General features: G+C 52.4%; 1 protein-coding gene across 1 annotated transcript in view; it reads left to right on the forward strand.

Annotated features, from left to right (window-relative positions):
• Positions 1 to 18,736, forward strand: part of LHCGR (luteinizing hormone/choriogonadotropin receptor) — a 789,694-nt gene that overhangs the window by 613,978 nt on the left and 156,980 nt on the right. The window contains exon 8 of the mRNA XM_085609368.1: positions 12,054 to 12,128. Within this exon, the coding sequence (XP_085465494.1) occupies positions 12,054 to 12,128 (75 nt within the window). The remainder of the gene's footprint in view (positions 1 to 12,053; positions 12,129 to 18,736) is intronic.

Below are 18,736 nucleotides of genomic sequence, written 5' to 3' on the forward strand. Positions count from 1 at the left end.
CCTGAGTCCCAAGCAAGTATGGTCTCACCGTCTTCAGTGTCCAGACCACTGCAAAGGTTTCCTTCTTAATTGCATTCAGCCTCTGTTCCCTGGGAAGTAGCCTCCTGCTAATGAAGCCTACGGATTGGCCTAAGCCCTTTTCGGTTAGCTGTGGGACCACAGTCACTATGAAAAACTCTGAGGTGTCTGTCTGAGTAATAAATTCCTTGGAGAAGGGGTAAGGTTGGGGAGCGCTAGGTGGCGCTGGTCAAGATGGCCGCCCATCTGTGAGGCTCCTGATGCCTGACCCCTCTCATCCGGCCTTTCACCGTCCCCCGCTGTCCTAGCAGTGATCCGGAGGTCTCTACTTGCAGCGGGACCGAGGCACCACACTCGGTGCGACTTTCGGCTGTTTCCCTGCTCCCCGGGCTGAGCTCTGCTGCCCCTGGTTACGAGGCTGCTGGGGACGCGACGGGCTGGTTCCGTGGCCGGCGCTGGCAGTTGCGCAAGCCCCGCGGCGTCAACGAGGGCCGCAGGCCGTGTGGACGGTGGCGGCTGGCTGGCCATTGCGGGACCCGGGAAGGCTGCCTCTTGCGATGCCTGCTTGACCGCTGCCTCAACGCTGCCCCAACCACTGGTGACCCGGCAGGGTGCTGTTTCCGGAGCCGTGGGGTGCCCCCTGGACCTGCGGAGGCCCACGACGGCCGGGAGCGGGCGAGCTGAGCCTGTGTGGGCCGCGCTGGGACCGGCTCCTGTGTATCTTCTCGCCACCGCTGCAGACCCGCACCAGCGGTGACCGGGCGGCGGCCCTTTGGAGAGCTGTGTGGTGGGATCCACTGCGGGGAGCGGCGGAGCCCAGCGGCCACGGGCCTCCGCAGCCGGCGTAGGAACCCATTCCTGTCTGTGGCCTCGGATCTCCTCCCCCCCTGCTGGTGGGGCCTCGCCGCGGATGGGCAGACGGCGCTCTTTTCTCTTCCCCCCCCCCCCGGCTGCTGACCGGACCCGGGGGCGTCTGCCAGCTGGCCTGCTGCATCGGGCGCACCAGTGGACCTAAGGTGAGGGGCTGCAGTGAGAGGGCCCCGGGACTGTGCCTGGACTGAGGACGCCTGCGGGGTGGTCCGCGCCGGAGCGGCTCTGGTGAGGTGAGGGGGCGGCCCGGCCCGGAGCGGGGCTGTGGTATCTCCGGCGGCTTCCCGGCCTCCCCCCGCCTGGGTACGGCGTTGCCTTTGCTCTCCCTTCTAGCACCTCCAGTCCCTGGCCTCCCGCCGGCCGGTCGATTGGCGGAGGGGCGCGGCTGGCCACCGATTCGCCTTGCTGAGCCCGGACGCTGGCGTACTCATCCCGAGCACCATCATGGGCAAGGACAGGGGCGCCAAGTCGAAGACCACGTCCCACCAGACCACAATCGACCGCTTTACGACCCCGGACCCCCCGGGCACGGGCGGTGAGACGGCGTCGGCTCCTGGCACAGACCTCGCTGCCATCCTGCTGGCCATCAACGCCTCCCGCGCGTCCCTGGAGGGGATGGTTGGGGAGGTGAAGGTGGACGTCGCGCTCTTGCGACAGGACCTCCGCAACACCACAGCCCGTATCACGGAGGCGGAATGCCGTATTTCGACGGCGGAGGATGACATCCGGCAGCTCCAAGACCAAGTCAGGGAGCTCACGACCCACTCTCAGGAGCTGCATCGACAGGCGGAAGATGCCGAAAACCGGGCCCGCCGCAATAACCTCCGCCTGGTGGGCTTTCCGCAGGGGGTCGAGTCTGGCCGCACCAACGACTTTTTGGAGAAGTGGTTCAAATCTTGGATGCCGGCAGCCAGCTTGTCCACCTGGTTTGTGGTGGAGAGGGCGCATCGGTCGTTGGCGGCCAGGCCCCCTGTGGGGGCCCCCCGCGCCCCTTCATCTTGCGGATCCTCAACTTTAGAGACAGGGACGCTATCCTGAAGGAAGCGCGGTTGCAAGCCCCCCTGGTCTTTAACAACCATCCCATCATGGTCTTCCCGGACTACACCCGCGAGGTCCAGGAACAGCGCCGTTCGTACATGGAGGTGAAACACAAGATGCGCTCCCTGGGCCTCAGCTACCAACTCCAGTTCCTGGCGCGCCTCCGCGTCATCTTCCAGGGCAAGACATTATTCTTTGACACTCCTCGGGCGGCGTGGACCTGGCTCACCGAGTAACGGCCGTTGCGCCAGCCCGGGCGGGTGTCGCCAACCCAGCGGCTCTCGACTCAGGACACAGCTCGACTCCCGCGCCCACGACGCAGGCGGTGCACGCAGTCCTGGCGACCCCGCGGCGGGGCGGCGAAGGGGTCTCGATCCGTGAGTATGTCGGGGAGGAGACCAAGGGACTCATGCGCCTCATCTGGGACTTCTTCACAGGCGGCTGGGGGCTCTCGCCTCCGCTCATCGCCTTTGCTTGACCCGTCCCCGACCCCCCCCCCTCCCCCTGCACATAGACCTCTCCGACCTCTCCCGCAGCCCAGCCATTTGAAGGGACTTTTGTTTGTCCTCTGTCTCGGCGGAGGATTCGACGGCCTGGTCCCGCTGCACGGGCCTCAATCTCAGACTTGGCCTCGGTGGCTTTCCGCACTGGTGTAGTTACCTAGGACAGCACCATTCCATCCGTACTTCAGGAGGGGTCCACCACGCTCTTTACACCCGAGCGCCTCTGCTTGGGGCTTTGTAGTTGTTTGTTGAAGTTCGGGCGACAGATGCTTCCGTTTTCGAAGTGTAGGGTGGGGGGTGGGGGGTCGGGAGGGGGGTCTTGTCGGTTGTTCCTACTAGGGAGGGTGTTCCTTTTAGTTCAGGTTTGGTTTTTCTTGGACCCATCACACAACAGCTTCTTGCGAGTGCCACTGCGTGGCTTCCCCCTGACACTCACATGCGCTCCGCCAGCACCCGCTCTCTGCTGGCCTTCCTTGGCTCCCCCTAATAGGTCATTCATGCTCCCCGGGGCGCTTCCATGCACCTTGTCCCTTCCCCGCACGTCCCTGCTGCTCGGTGTCCTGCCGCCGCCCCCCTGGGTGTCTCGCCCCCGCTGCGATTCCCGCCCACTGTTCCCATGGAAGACTTAGCCCCCAAGGCTCAGCTGCGCATCCTATCCTGGAATGTCAACGGCCTGCTGGATCGGCTTAAACGCGCTGCGGTCCTTAAGTACGCCCAGCGAATGGGGGCCGATGTGCTCCTGCTTCAGGAAACCCATCTTCTTGGTGAGAGGTGTCCCTTTTTAGCCCGCTACGGGTATGACCGGGTGTGGCACTCTGGCTTTTCTCGTGGCTCCCGCGGGGTGGCCGTCCTGTTGCGACGCTCCCCCCCCTTTGTCCTCACACGGGTGATCCATGACCCTCAGGGAACCGGGCTTTCTGTTTGCGGCACACTCGACGGTAGGCCGACCAGCTTCCTGTCGTTCTATGCGCCACCCTCTGGATTGTCGCAGGCGTTATCCAGCGCAGATTCTCTGTTGGATGCCTTCCCGTTGGGCGATGTCGTGCTTGGGGGGGACTTTAATGCTGTCTTGGCCCCTCAGCTGGACTTGTCGGGTCCGGTGTCGGACTCCCGTGCGGCACGGGCGAGGCAGCTGGCAGGCTGGGCCGAGGCCCGGGCGCTCTGCGACGCCTGGAGGACCTGGCACCCTCACGCGCGCCAGTACACCCACACCTCGGCCGCTCACCGCTCTCATGCGCGTATTGACATGATTTTTGTCCCCCAAGATATCCGTATCCTCCCCAGGGGGATTTCGGACCACTCTCCGGTCTTCCTGGGTCTGGGCCCTCCGCCTCCCACGGCCCGGCCGATGTGGCGCTTTAACGCTTGGTTCCTCCAGGATAGGACGCTTCGTAAGGCGGTGGGCACGGAGCTTACCCAGTACTTCTGCGCCAACGTGGGATCGGTCTTCTCGGCGGGCACCCTGTGGGAGGCCTACAAGGCGACCATCAGAGGCGCGGCTAAGGCGCACGTGGTGCGACACCGCCAGACGCGGCTGCGGCAGCTCACTGCCTGTGAGGCCCGGGCGCTGCGGTTGGAACGGTCTCCCGCTGAGCTCGACGACCCGGCTGTGGACCGGCAGCTGCGGCTCCTTCGTGAGGAGATTCGGCAGCGCTCCCTTGAGGCGGCCAAGCTTCTCTGGCAGTCTTCGCTGGCACGGGTGTACGGCTGGAGTGACAAAAACGGCACGCTGTTGCACCGCCTGGCCACCTATCCCAGGACATCGCGCATCATTCCGGCGATCACCGATTCCGAGGGCGTGCTCCATTCCTCTTCCGTGGAGATAGCGGCTGCTTTCGCCCAATTCTATTCCCAGCTCTACCGGGCTCGGGCACCGGATCTTTCGCTGGCCACTCTGCTCGCGTCCAGTGACGTGCACCTTGCTCGGCTTCGACCGAACGAATGGGAGGGCCTGGAAACTCCCATTTCCCTTGAGGAAATTGGGGACGCGATAGGGCGTACGTCCGTGGGGAAGACCCCGGGACCCGACGGCCTCCCCCAGGAATTCTATGCCGCATATAGGGACAGCCTGGTCCCGCAGCTGCGGGACCACTATGCGGAGGCGATCGAGAAGGGCTCTTTCCCCTTAGAAGCGGACTTGGCCACCATTGTGGTTTTGCCTAAATCTACGCCGCCGTACACCGACAGAGCAGCTTACCGACCGATTTCGCTTATTAACACTGATGTGAAGCTTTACGCGGCGATCCTGGCCCAGCGGCTTCGGCCCTTTTTGTCGACTCTGGTCCACCCGGACCAATGCGGCTTCATGCCAGCGCGGGGCACTCGCCACTGTCTTCGCCGCCTCCACGTGGCCCTGGCTAACCGCCACCGCCTGACTCCATACCTCGCCCTCCTCATTGTCGACTTCGAAAAGGCTTTCGACTCGGTGGGGTGGCCATACCTATTTGACGTCCTGGCCCATGTGGGTTTCGGCCCTAAGTTCATGGGGATGGTGCGGGTCCTGTATGCCCGCCCCCGTGCCAGGGTCTTGGTTAACGGAGTGCAGTCGCGGCCTTTTCGGATCGGCCGGGGGACGCGGCAGGGGTGCCCGCTGTTACCCCTTCTCTTCGCGCTCGCGATGGAGCCCCTCGCGGCCCTGATCAGAAGTGACCATCTCCTTCAAGGCTGGGAATGGCCGGGCATTGAGGCTGATAAAATCGCCCTCTACGCGGACGACGTCCTGCTGTATCTTGGCGACCCGGCGCGTTCTGGACCTCGTGCATTGTCCATCTTGGGTCGTTTTGGCCGGGCGTCTGGTCTGTCCCTGAATTCGAGGAAGTCGGTTTTGGTTCCCTTGCACCCCTCCCGGGACTGTTTTGATTGGCAGAGGACCATCCCCCTCCGCCGGTTGTCCTTTAAATATTTGGGCATCTGGGTCTCCCTCCTCCCGGAGCTGAGCTGGGCGCTCAACGTGACCCCCCTGGTCAAGAAAGCTAATGCAGACTTGGCGAGATGGCACCAGCTGCCCCTCAACCCGCTGGGGCGGGTGGCCCTCTACAAGATGATGATTCTCCCCCGGTTCCTGTATGTGCTGCAAAATACCCCCCTTTCCTTTCCGCGGGCTTGGTTCCGTGAACTAGATGGGATGGCGACGAGATTTCTCTGGGGGGGTGGGAAGCCCAGGTTGACTCTGTCGACTTGCCGCCTGCCCACCTTCGATGGGGGCCTGGCCATGTCTAATCTCTACCTCTATTATCTAGCCACCCGCCTCCTGGTCATTCACGACTGGTTTGGGGGGGGATGGTCCGACCCGGCCTATAGGGTGGAACTTGGGGAGCTGGGCTTCTCCGGCGTTCAGGACCGTCTGTATGGCGCCCCCATCCCTGCCTCTTGCCCGGATATCACCAGAGCTATATTCCTGGCCTGGCGAGCGGCGCTCCGTCACACCCGATGGACTGGGAGGCTGACCCGGGTCACTCCTCTGTGGCACGGGACATGGCTGCGGGAGGTCGCGGATCTGGAGGGCTTTAACTCTTGGGACCTCGTCGGTATTTCCCAGCTGGGAGACGTTTGGCGGGGGGGGGCGAATGTGTTCTTATTCGGAGCTGCAGGAGCGCTTCTCCCTCCACTCCTCCCAATTCTACCGCTACCTCCAATTGCGACACGCCATACGCACATACACCCCGCTGGACATCCGGCTGCCGGACCACAGCCCCACGGAGGCTCACGTCATGCTGGGCAATTTAGGGAGGGGGGCATCTCCAGGATTTATCGCTCCCTTGTCAATTGCACCCCAACATCCCTGGAGGGCCTTAAGGAACGATGGGAGGGCTGGGTGGGGCCCCTGGATGAGGCTAATTGGCGGGACGCCTTTATGGCTCCCCGCTTAGTGACGGCCTCCGCCAGACTGCGGCTTATCCAGGTTTACTACCTTCACACTGCTTATCTTATGCCGGCCCGCCTCCACCGAGCGGGCCTCTCCACTGACGCGACCTGTCCCCGCTGTGGCTCTGAGCCGGCTGATTTCCTCCACATGGTGTGGTCGTGCGCGGAGTTGGAGGGATACTGGAGGGGCGTCGAGGTCCTGGGGTGGGTATTGCCACATGAACCTAAACACTCCCTACTGGAAATCACTGACGGCTTAGATGGCACACGCCCGGAACAGCTGTTCCTTATGACTGCTTTAATGGTGGCTAAACGAGACATTGCAGCGGAATGGAAACAGCCGCAGCCGCCCAGTTTAGCCAAATGGGGCGCAGGGGTGGACTGGTGTGCGGCGCAGGAGCGGACTCTTTACCAGGCGCGGGGCTGCCCCAAGAAATATCGAAAGGTCTGGGGGAAATGGCTGGGCAACGTACCTTCATAGGGCGACTTGGCGGTTGGGGGAGGGTTTTGGGGGGAGAGTGGTTTTGTGGTGCTCCTTCTAATGTATTACTGTGGGGTGGTGGTTCACGGGGTCCAAAGGTTTTCTCTGTTGTGTTGTCAAAAACAATAAAAACTTGTTTATCAAAAAATTCCTTGGAGAAGACTAGGGCCTTGAGTGCTGCTGCTGTACACATGGCCTCCTTCAAGGTGTCAAAGGCTTTCTAGCAGGCCTCTGTCCAGATCACCTTCTTGGATTACTTTTTAGAGGTCAGTCTGCCAAGGGGGCAACAATGGTGCCATAGCCCTTGACAAATCTCCTGTACTATCCATTGAGGCCTAGTATAGTCTGAACCTTGGCTTGGAGGGGCAGCACCATGCCCCTCCCTACTTAGTGTCCCAGGCAGACCACAGATCTCTGCTCTGTCTGGCAGGTGCCAGCTTCGATAGTCAGGCCAGCCTGCAGCATGGCCTGAAACACCTCTTGGATGTGGAACAGGTGGTCCTCCCAGCTGGAGCTGAAGACTGAAATATAATCCAGTCAGATGGCACTGAAGGACCCCAGCCAGGACCCTGTTGACGAACCTCAGGAAGGTGATAGGGGCATTCTTTATCCCAAATGACATCACCATAACCTGGAAGTTGCCATCTGGGGTGGAGAATGCAAATTTCTCTTCAACCCCCGAGGTGAGGGCAATCTTCCAGTACCCAGATATCAAATTGATGGTACTTAGGAACTTAGCATCTATTTATCAGCTTGGGGGATGGGGTAAGGAGCAATCTTGGTGACTGGGTTGAGCTATCTACAGTCCACCCAGAGTTCTAGGGCGGGCCCTGGTAGGGAGGCCTTGCATACCAACACCACTGTGCTGGATCAAGGTATGCTGGTGTGCTCACTAGCATCTGGTCCAGCATCTTGGACACTTCCACCTTGATACTGGCTCTAACTTTGTCAAGTGAGCTTGTAGATCCTATAGTTCACTGTTATATTTTCTCCTTTATTAATGTCATGGGTACACAAAGACCAGGGCTTAGTGAGAATAGAAAGGCAAAGTGCCCCAAAAAATGGCTAGAGTCACTTGGTTTCTCTGGGGTCAGAGTAGGGGAATGGTTGATACTTTCAGTCAACCCTTCCTGCTCCCTGAAAGATAAGAGGTTATGGGGAGGTTCACTCTCCTACTAAGCTCAATCATCTGTCACCAAGAGCATGGTAACCTCAGACCTCACATGCTGGGGCTTGAGGCGGTTGACCTGCAGGACCCTCAAGGGGTTGATCAGGGTTTTTAGGCCTACAATGTAGGAGACCTCCTCCTTGCGATCCTTCGCCTCATGGGTCCCAGACAGCCAGTGACGTAGGGTCTAGAGTTCCACAGGGTCCAACACCCACACATTTTGGTCAGGCTGAAGCTCAACTAGAGTTTCATAAACCCCTGACTGTCTGCCAGGTTCTTCATAGCCTTGTACCAGAAGTGCTTCATCTGTGTCTTGAGAGCCAACATGTAGCTGACTAGATACTGGGAGGGGTGCGGGGTGTTTCTTGGGAGCTTGCTCCCACTCCTAATTCACAAGGCATTGCAAGAGGATGTCCCACTTCTGCCTCATGGGCTCTGACACGTCCATAATCAAGCCTTTGAGGGTCTTGTTGATGGTCTGGGGGTGATATGGTGTGGAGAACTTGTACATTACTCCACTCTCTTCCCACATTGACTTCATGTAGGCAGACATGAAGTTGGTGCCACTGTCGGACACCACTTCTTTGGGGGATCACACCCATGTAAAATCAATGCACTGGCCTCTGCAGGTCCTGACAACATCCTCAGAGTTATAGCCTCTGGTTACCTAGTGGCATGGTCAACCAAGACCAGGATGAACCTGTTGCCCAGGGTAGTCTTGGGGTACAAGGGCCTCACAACGTTGATGCCCACCCACTCAAAGGGAATGCCTAAGACAGGAAGGACAGTCCTTTGCTTTCCATTGGAATGGCATGTAGGACAAGATCTACAGAATACATCTTAGGTCATTCTCATTTCGGGCCAGTAAAAGTGGGTGTAATGCCATGAAAAGGTCTTGTATTGCCCCAATGGTCTAGCCAGGAGTATATCATGAGCCCAGCCCATTAGGAAGGCCCTGTAGCACTGAGGGACCACCAACACACAGGCTGCCCCATTCCCAGAAACTTTCATCTCTCTGTACAGAAGGTCTTTCTCACAGTATATCAGGTGATCACTAGAGGTGTTACCAGCAGCCTGGGCCTTGGCCTGCCGCCTTAGGCCCTCAAGAGTATGGCACTCCATCTCAGCTTTGCAGAATTTCTCCCTGGTGGGCCCTCTCTCAGCGTGCAAACCAACCAGCTCAGATACATTTCCCAGAGCAGCAATGTCCTCTCTCTGTAGTCTCCAGGGTGTCGCTCTCAGGCTCAGCCTCCTCTCGGACTGTGGGAGTTTTAGAGGTCAACTTCCCATGACCCTTGCCCTTCCTCATTTTGGCAGATACCTGGGTTATTTTCCAGGTTCCGGGTCCTCTTGACATTCCTTTGGCACTATCTCCTTGTCACCGAGGGACAGCTAGGCTTTCTCTGCACAACCTCTTGTGCTAACTGAGTCAACCTCCTCCTCAAGCACTACACTAGCCATACCCAGTGTCTGTCCACCACTGGGGGGGGGGAGCAGCACCCTCTTGGGGAATTTGGCACTCCCTTATGTATCTGCAAGACTCATAGCATTTGGGGGGAGGACTTCCCTGAGGGCCTCTTTTCAGACACCCATTCTGCTTTTGGTCAGGTTGGGACTGGGAATACTTCCCCTGAGAACTGCGTTTGTGGGCCATGAGAGAACTTTGTTTTTATATTGTCTTTATCCTCTTTCTTCTGGTGAGGGCCTTGCCCACCTTTTCAGTGATTCTCCCCCTCTCGTAATACGTTTTTGGACGCTCTGGTGTTGACCCAAATGTCAGCCTCCTAGACAAGCTCTCTAGGTGAAGTAAGCTTGCTTTGAATCAGTGTTGGAAAAACTCTGTAAGGCAAGTACTGAGCATGTGCTCTCTCAACATCAGGTCATACAGCTCATTAAAATCGCTCACTTTATTGCCTCTCATCCAACCACTCTGGACCGTACTGCAGTAATCAAGGAAATCCACCCAAGACCAGTTTGCCGGCTTCTGGTTGTCCCAAAATCTCATTGTGTACTTCTCTAGGGCATGTCCAAACTTGGTGATAAAGAATGGTTTCCATAACTACATACCTAACTTGGTCTCCTAATTCTAGTGTTAGCAGGGTATTTCTACCCACTGTAGGCATGTGTTTCTAGAGACTATCCCCAATCCTATTCTGGAACCCTATGCATCCTCACCTCTACCTTATAGGCTGAAAACCAATAATCAATGTCATCCCTTAACACATAGCTAGCATAATGTCTTGGGGAATGCGGACCCTCACATCTGCAGTAGATACAGAAATATTGCCACCACCATTACTGCTGGACCTTGTACAATGCTTGGCTTTGAGGTCCAGCTCCTTCCTGCCAAAAAGATTATTTTCTGCTCTAAGGCTCTTTCAGGTTTCTTCTGCTATGGCAGCATTTCCTGTAGGAACAATCTCCTCTAGTGCCATCTTAGCAGCTGCCTGCTCCTTAGCAGCCTCTGGATTCAATTTGGCCAGCAACAGCTTGAACTCCCTCTTAGCCTTCCTCTTGTCAAGTTCCTCAGATGACAGGTTACGGAGCCCAAATTCCTCCCTGTCCTGGCAGGGGACTGCACTCCTGTAGGAAAGTAGTTCTCCTTCTCCTTAGGGTGTCGCAATTCTAGGTCTGTGGCCAGGCCATTTCCTTCCTCCTCGTCCTCATTTAAGTCCACCCCCCATCCTCAGAGTCATCCTTCTCCTGCTTATTTGTGGTGTTCTGCGTTCTCTTGACTTCCTCAAAGGAGATGAGGGCTATCTATAGGTTGACCTTAGTAGCTAGAGGAGATTTTCTTTAGCGTTATGGTTTGTGTGACCTTTATATTTTGTCTTTCCTCGTCTCTCTTCATAACCATAGGTCTCAGTTACCCCTACAGGGGACTGGTAATCAGGGTTGTATACAAATGTCAATTTAACTTTGTGGAAATATTGAAGTACATTGGTCAATTGATGTGGTTTTCCTGAGGGAGCAGAAAGCTTTTTGTTTGGCCATCTGAGCTGTTGTCTGTGGTCCTAGTGAGCATTTTCCCAATTTATAGATGTAAAGTTTAAACAAGATGAACCCACTGAGTGCATGGTGTGAGCAAGTGTGTCATGGACGGCAGACAGATAAACTGGGCACATCTAGACAGAAATTATGATACTGGCCACAAATCACATGCAAGTAAATATAAAAGAGAGACGCACGTTGACTGTGTTGCAAGCCACAGAGGTCCAGTTACAAGAAGATAAGCACGCCCTACCCAGTCCAACCCATACATGATATTGTACACTGAGCACATGATTACCATATGAGTGCTATAGCCAACACAGAAGCCAGATTAATAGATTTTAAGAAGGGATTTAGAAGTGTGGTGTTATTGTGTTGCTAAAAAGCACTCAAGACACTTCTCTAGAAATGACAAACTTGTGGCTATTCACAAGATCAACATCTCCTCTTTTAAAATATCAATAAATGTCCCCTAAAGATTCATAAGTTCAGTCTTAATAAAAAAAAAATAGAGAGCATAAGATCGTCTACTTTTCATGGCCTTAAAGTAGAAAACGATTGCTTCAATCAGCAGTTTTAAATCTTTCCATTCAGTAAGAGAACAAACAAAGTGTTAGATGCAGAAATGTGTGATATTTTGAACAGAAATGCAAATGTACTTCATCTTAATGAAGCAGTAAGAATGAACTTAACATGCATGCTCATCAGTAGAGGCCACTCGAGGGATCAGTAAAGGATTTAGACGATATTTTATAACTGATTTTGAAGGATTTATAGCTGTGTTGATTTGCGATTGAGGATACATCCTTTCAATTTATCTAAGGTATTACATATTTCAACATATATTAAAACACTCAGATGGATAATGACACTATTGCTCTGTAGTTTCTCAGCCTTAAATTTTTCCCCGAGGGAGTCACTATTTGAAAGATCATAAGAATAGTAAGTAATTTTGGCACATTTATAGGGGCCATCTCATCATGTATACTATTTGCAATTTGCTTAGACTGACTTGTTATGTCATGGCTCTGACTCTATTTGCTGAAGTCTTGTGGACTGGAATGAAAGTATGCAGCTTCATTAATAATAATACCTTTATTAATAATTTGGGGTTTCACAGGTTTCTTAATGACAATCACAACCTTGGAATAATGCACAGTGATGTCTTCAAGGGTGCTACGGGACCAAATCGTTTGTAAGTACAACAGTGATGATAAACATTTGCTTTTTCAATCTCCTGTTTGAAAGTGATCTGTTTTATATGACACTAGAGAAAAAGTGCTCGGTAGAATCTATGTGAATTACGTGAGCCTTTTATACATGACTGGAAGTCATAACCGCAGTCCTACTGTATTCTACACAATCGCAGATCCGCTTCATAGCAATGACGCTTCCTGTAAACTTGACCTCTTGATCATGCCTGACAAATGGTTAACCGATGCATCCCATAATTATTATGGACGCGCTCCAACCATCCAACGTCTCTTTCATTCAACTACAAAGCAAAGGTAAGTCTGAAGTAAGGTTGTATTTATAATAAAGATTCAATCCAATATAGATACAACATTGCAATGTCTCAAAGTAGAGCTTAAATCCTCTACCTTTGTAAGAAAGTGACTCAAAGACATTTTATACTCACTAGGGAAAAACTGCACAGTTGTTGAAGAATGCACTGATCATGTTATGACCCTTCTAAAATTATCTTTATGGATGACTTGAATCTTCAACCCAGCCGTACCAAGGACTGATCCTACCCATTTCCTTCCTGCAAAACAAACAATTTACTTTCCTTCTGTAACACCTTTTCTGGTAGAGGCTCTATTTAAGCTCAGATTCCTCACCTTTTGAATACCCCCAGGTGTCAGATTGGATTCGAAAACATTTGCATAGCAATTCCCTCCCGCGTCGGTAGGTGGCGTCATGTAAGTTCATGCCACCTTGTGTCACTCCATCTTGTGCTGACGTGACTCTGGACCAGTATATACAGGTCACCAGCTCATGCTGATGTCAGTTTCTTTCTGTAGTCTGTCTGTGCCAACAGACGTGGAGCTTTAAGAAACCATCATTAAAATAGTGTGCAGACTTTCAGTATGGAAATCTTATTACGTATATATATTTTTGAGACCCCTACACAAACCTGGGAGGGCAGGTGAGGAGTTAGATAAAGATTCTATCAGAAAAGGCATTAGGGAAGGTATGTAACTTGTTCTTCAGATGAAGATTTATAAACTCAGACCTTTTGAATATGTGGGTCTGTGGAATGGCTGAGCCAGGAACTCCTGCAGGACCGAACATGTGAAATGCCTGTCCTGAAATAGCTAACCAGACAGCAGTGTTTAGTAAAAGTGTGGATGGATGCCCATGTAGCAGCCTGGCAGATTTTCAAGACTGGCACACCACATGCCAACTCTGTGGTAGTAGCCTTCGCTCTGGTGGTGTAAACACTCTTTTTCCTTTAGGGGTGAAAAGTAAAAGGGTGCATAAAAGGAAGATAGAGTGATAGACTGACCTATATGAAAAGGTAATTAGTAACAATATGTGTTGGGTGCATAGAATAATTCAAAGTAAGGTTCACTCCTTTTGTTTAAAATAGATAACTCTTCTGTAAAAACTATATATTCTTGGAATTAAATTATACAGTCATTCTGGTACTAAACAGTTAGCAAATATCCATGGTTACTACATAAAGATAATTTAGTATCACTCTATTATGTAGAGCCAACTTGACATCTTTCAGCCAACACATGTTTCGTGGCAGACTACATCACTTTTTTAGGGATGAAAAGAAATAATAAACTTATTTTCATTTTTAGAACTGAATTAATTTGATTTTATCTAAAAGGTTGACATAATTATACCTGTACATCATTTATTCATGTTAACTGTGAAAAACATTTCTTGAAGATAATAAAATATATTACAGCCACTTTGCCCAAAACACTTTCAGACAAAATATAAATAACAATTATCTTGCCCATTTCTTGACGTTAATTAAAGTCCCAATAAAAATAAACATTGGAGTGGAAGCGCAATAGACACGACTATCTCATAGAAATCACTGCATTAAATCTATTGGTGGTTTCATTCACCTAGCTACATATGTCCGTAGTGTATCATACAAAAAGGTTTCCCAAAAAACATCAATTAATAAGTTGTGTGTGGATAAGTTGATTGTATATAGAGTTCGAAGTGGTTTCCCAGGTACTCTGTATCAACAAAACACAAAATGTTCTATTTAAATACTAGACTTGAGATAAGTATTGCTAAGAATTTAAGAATCTAAGTTAAATCAATCATATCCTAATCAGAGATGTACCAAAGTGTTAGCAAGTAGGAAGAGCAACAAGATTCCACGTATATGCATAAGTATATCTAATGTTAATATTCAAGAGGTTGTGTCTAGTGCAGCACTAGATAATAAATAGTGCTAATGGGGATTTTCTTTGAAGGAACATAAAGCAAGGGCATAGTACGTGAACTTGAAGTTTAAGATTTGCTATAAGTGTTCTACATGTAAGAGACCAAGTAAATAAAAGTGCCTAAAGTGGACCACGTGTTTAGTACTTATAGTAATATGCAGATCTTTGTCTGTCAGTAAAATCACCCAGTGTTTCTTAGGAATACCGAATATTTTCTATTTTCAACAAAGAACTTAGTAATAAATCTTACTTTCTGATCTAGCCTTTGTTGTGTTTTCTTTTGTTTACAACTACCGGTTTTAAGAAGAGTATCCCTAGATATAGTATGGGCTCGTTTTGCTGAATCTAACAGAAACTTAGATGGATATTTCCTTGCAGCAAGTCTTTCTAAGGCTTCACACTTCTCTGAGTGGTATCATCTTCATTGGAGCAATTTCTTTTGTGCCTAAGAAGTTCGCCATATGGTATGTTTCTCTTCTGGTTGTGCTGGTGTTCTGATTGAAAGTCTAAAATGCTTTTGCTGGCTGTTTTTTTCCTAAACAATCTAGTGCTAAGGGTCTGGATCTTCGTGTAGACTTCCAAGTCAAAAAATGTGATGCTATTCTTACTATATTACAAAGACATTTACATTTACTTCATTTATATTCAAATATGTGTGAAAAGTCAACAGTTCTTTCTCAGTGCAGCCCCATATCATCAAAATGTCGTCAATATACCAGACCCACAAAAAAGGTGTAAGCCCCTTGGGAAGGAATGCTGCCTTGGTTTGAAGGACCAACTGGTCCAGAAAGGAGACAAAAGGAGGTACTGCTGATATAGCCTGAAGTTCATTCACTCAACTTGCCAATGTAAGGGTGATAAGGAACACCATTTTAAAAGTATGCAACTGCAAAGAACAACTGTGCATTGGTTCGAAAGGAAAGCACATCAGGTAAGTTAAGACCAGGATTGGATCCCACTGTGGCATTACATAGGGGATAGGTGGAAATGTGAGCCAAAGCTTTCAAGAACCGTATCACAATAGGTCATTTGAAGAGATACGAGTGATCTGGTAAACGTAGAAAGGCCAAAATGGCTGACAAGTAACCATTAACTGCGGCCACAGAAAGGCCTTACTGGTCCAATGATAAACTGAACAAAAGAATATCAGAAAGTGATGCTTGTAACGGTTGGATAAGATGGTAGAACACCACACCACAAACTTCAGCTAGTATCCTGCATAAGCAGTGCTGGTAGAAAGATGCCTGGGCCTAAGATAACACCAACTACGTCAAGAGTGAGATCAAATCATCAACTGTTGCTGCTCAATCTCCACACACAGAGGGGTAAATCCAAGCTCAGGTGCAGAACTCGACCCTGTTGCTGCGACCAAATGTAGTCTCGACAAGGGAGCCGAATTGGAGGACAGATGCTCATGGTCAGAAGTTCTAGTTGCCACATTCTCCTTGAACAGTCCAGAGCCACTAGGATGACTTGGGCCCGATCTTCGTTTGATCTCTTTGAGCACTCTGGAAAGGAGAGGAAGGGGAGGAAAGGAATACGAAATCCTGATCCCCAATGCAGGCAGACGGCATCTCCCATGGAATACTGCCTTGTGAAATTCAAGGTGCAAAAGAGGTGTGTTAGAACTGGGGTCACCAATTCCGATGTGGTGGCTTAGCGCGAGGTAGGAAGGCACCCGAAGGCAATGTGTAAAGCAGTTGTGCAGCACTCACCCACTTGGACTCAATGACGTGCACACAATGAAGGACACCACACCAAGTTGTTTGATAAAACAAGATTCTTTATCTATGTCACTTAGTGATGGATCAACTCATTTCAAGCACAATGCAGGTAACTTCAAAGCCACAGCGAATTCATTCAGGCCAATAGATCAGTGCTCCCCAAGGTAACAATCAAATCATTCAGGGGAAATTAAGGCAATCCAGAGTAACAGCCAATTCATTCAAGTAGCTATCCAGATATTCGCAGGGCAACTATTAATTCATTCGATTAAATGGTCCAGGGCATTGCAGGGCAACAATCAATTCCTTAGAGTAAATAAATCAGTGCATTTCTGGGCAACCATGAATTCATCACAGGCAGTAAACAGAGTATTTCAGTGTAACAAACAATTCAATCTGGTAAGTAAACACATTTTAAGGTCACAATCACGTCATGACCACCAATGAATTATCAGGACTCAAACTAGCAATTAATTCCCCTAGGTGTCCAAGTTCCGTGCTGGCCAAAACAGGAATCCCCACTTTACTAGGGCCTCAGGCCCCGGGCAACACGATTCTCTGCAGTGGGGGGGGGGGGTTATGGGCGCAACATTCACAAGTCAAGGCCAACTCACATGGCTAGGCCCCCACACTGGGGATAATCATCGGCCCCAGCCCGGCCGTTCTACTCTGTGGGTTCAGAGGGGACCTGCCGGGCCCGGTTGCAGTCCCCGGTGGGGGGGCGCGGACACGGGGCTGCCTTGCCAGACGATGGGAACTCCTGGGCAGCCCCGCGGTTCGCGCAGTCTCTCCGCCCTCCCGCCAGGGGTTTTACCTATTAGCGGGGCCTCCAGGGCAGGCGGGAGCCCGTGCAGGCAAAGCGGGCTCCCCGCGACTTCTGCACAAGGCGGGGATGAGGCCGGGGGCTTCAGGGCCGGCCTCCGCCTCGCGCCGTTTTCTTCGTGCCGGGCTCACCCCGGGCGCAGATCCCACAGGCCGCACCCGCAGCAACCAATCCTTGCGCGGCTCGCTGGGGGGGGGGTGCGGCAGCTCTGACCAATAGTTGCGCGGCACTAACGGGGGTGTGGCGGGTGGCGCGGCCGGCGCTCTCCCCGTCACGTGAGTGGGGACGCGCCGGCTTCGCTGATCTGTTGAAGGCCTCCTCAATACCGCGGCAGCCCTCTACATGCTTCGGGGCCGCAGCGGTGATGGCGCAACAGGCGATCACGGTGGCGGCAAGCTCCCGGGCCGCGGCAGTGATGGCGGACACACAGCGCTTAAGGGGCACAGCGCTCGGAGGGTACAGCGCTTGAACGGGGTAGCGCTTTAGAGGTACAGCGCTTGGAGGCACAGCAGCAGCTCGGGGGGGCAAAGCAGTAGCGCTGAGAGGTGACATAGCACTCTATCACGGTCAGTTTCTTCCTCAGGGGCCCAGTTCTGGCAGCACAGCGCTTGGGGAGCACAGCGCTTTACCTGCAGTTCTTGTAGGGCGCACCGCGACAGTCCATGTGTCCAGGGCAGCACGTGCCTTAGGGGGGTAAGAAGATGGCAGGTCTCCCTGGCAGGCTTAGGAGGGGGATAACAGGGTTTAGTTGGCAGGCATCAGAGGCAGGGTGGGTCCCTGCAGCACACTGGAGATGGTCCCCTGGGTTGCCCTCTCACCAGGCTAGATCAGCAGGCAGGCAGAGTCCCTCATCTAACTTGGGTACAACAGGGCCTAGACACAGTCAGTCCCAGTAGTGTAGGTTTCTCCCCTAGGCCCAACCACCTACGCTCCGGCAGAGGTTCCCCCAGGTCCAGTGGTGCCCCAACTGACTAGTCAGGTTTCCCTCTTTTCCTCTTATACCCCCAGGTCAGGTGACCCTCCTGCAAAGGCGGCAAAGCATAATCCCTCCCAGGGCTGGAAGGTTCTAGGAGCTTCCACATACCAGTCTATGGGACAAAAAGGCGGGATGGTAAAGATACTGTATCAAGATGTCCCAGCCTGCTCCTAACCAATAGTGTGTGTATGCAATGGCCACTCCGCAGTAGCAGGGGCCTGTGGCAGCCATGTTGGTAGGAGAGAGCACCTGCACCTCAGCACTGTTTAGCAGTGGTAAGGCGCCCAGAGACCTAGGGCCAACAAAAAGATGGCGGCAAAAATGAGGCGACAAGGGCAAAAAAAACGGGGTAGACCACCCTAGGGCTGACAGATCTAACATGCGTCGCCTCCAGCCGAAAGTGGGGAGAGCTACCCAACCTCTAGGGAGTTCTCATCACTAAGGCGGAAGAACCGAGAGAGACCGTCAGCGTTGGCGTGGTCTACTCCGGGTCGATGTTCCACCCTAAAGTCCATCCCCTTGAGGGAAATGGACCACAACAGCAATTTGGGGTTTTCGCCTCTCATTTGCATGAGCCAGCAAAGGGGTCGGTGGTCGGTCTGAATGAGGAAGTGAGAGCCAAAAAGATATGGCCTCAGCTTCTTCAGGGCCCAAACCACGGTGAAAGCTTCGCGTTCTATGGTACTCCACCCCTGTTCCCAGGGGAGTAGTCTTCAGGAAATAAAGGCCACTGGCTGGTCTTGGCCCTCCTCATTCAGTTGAGAGAGCACCGCTCCAATGCCATGCTCGGAGGCGTCTGTCTGCACGATGAATTCCTTGTTGAAATCTGGAGTCCAAAGCACCGGAGCGGTGCACAACGCG

Source organism: Triturus cristatus, chromosome 6 (assembly GCF_964204655.1).
Source record: "Triturus cristatus chromosome 6, aTriCri1.1, whole genome shotgun sequence".
Classification (NCBI taxonomy): domain Eukaryota; kingdom Metazoa; phylum Chordata; class Amphibia; order Caudata; family Salamandridae; genus Triturus; species Triturus cristatus.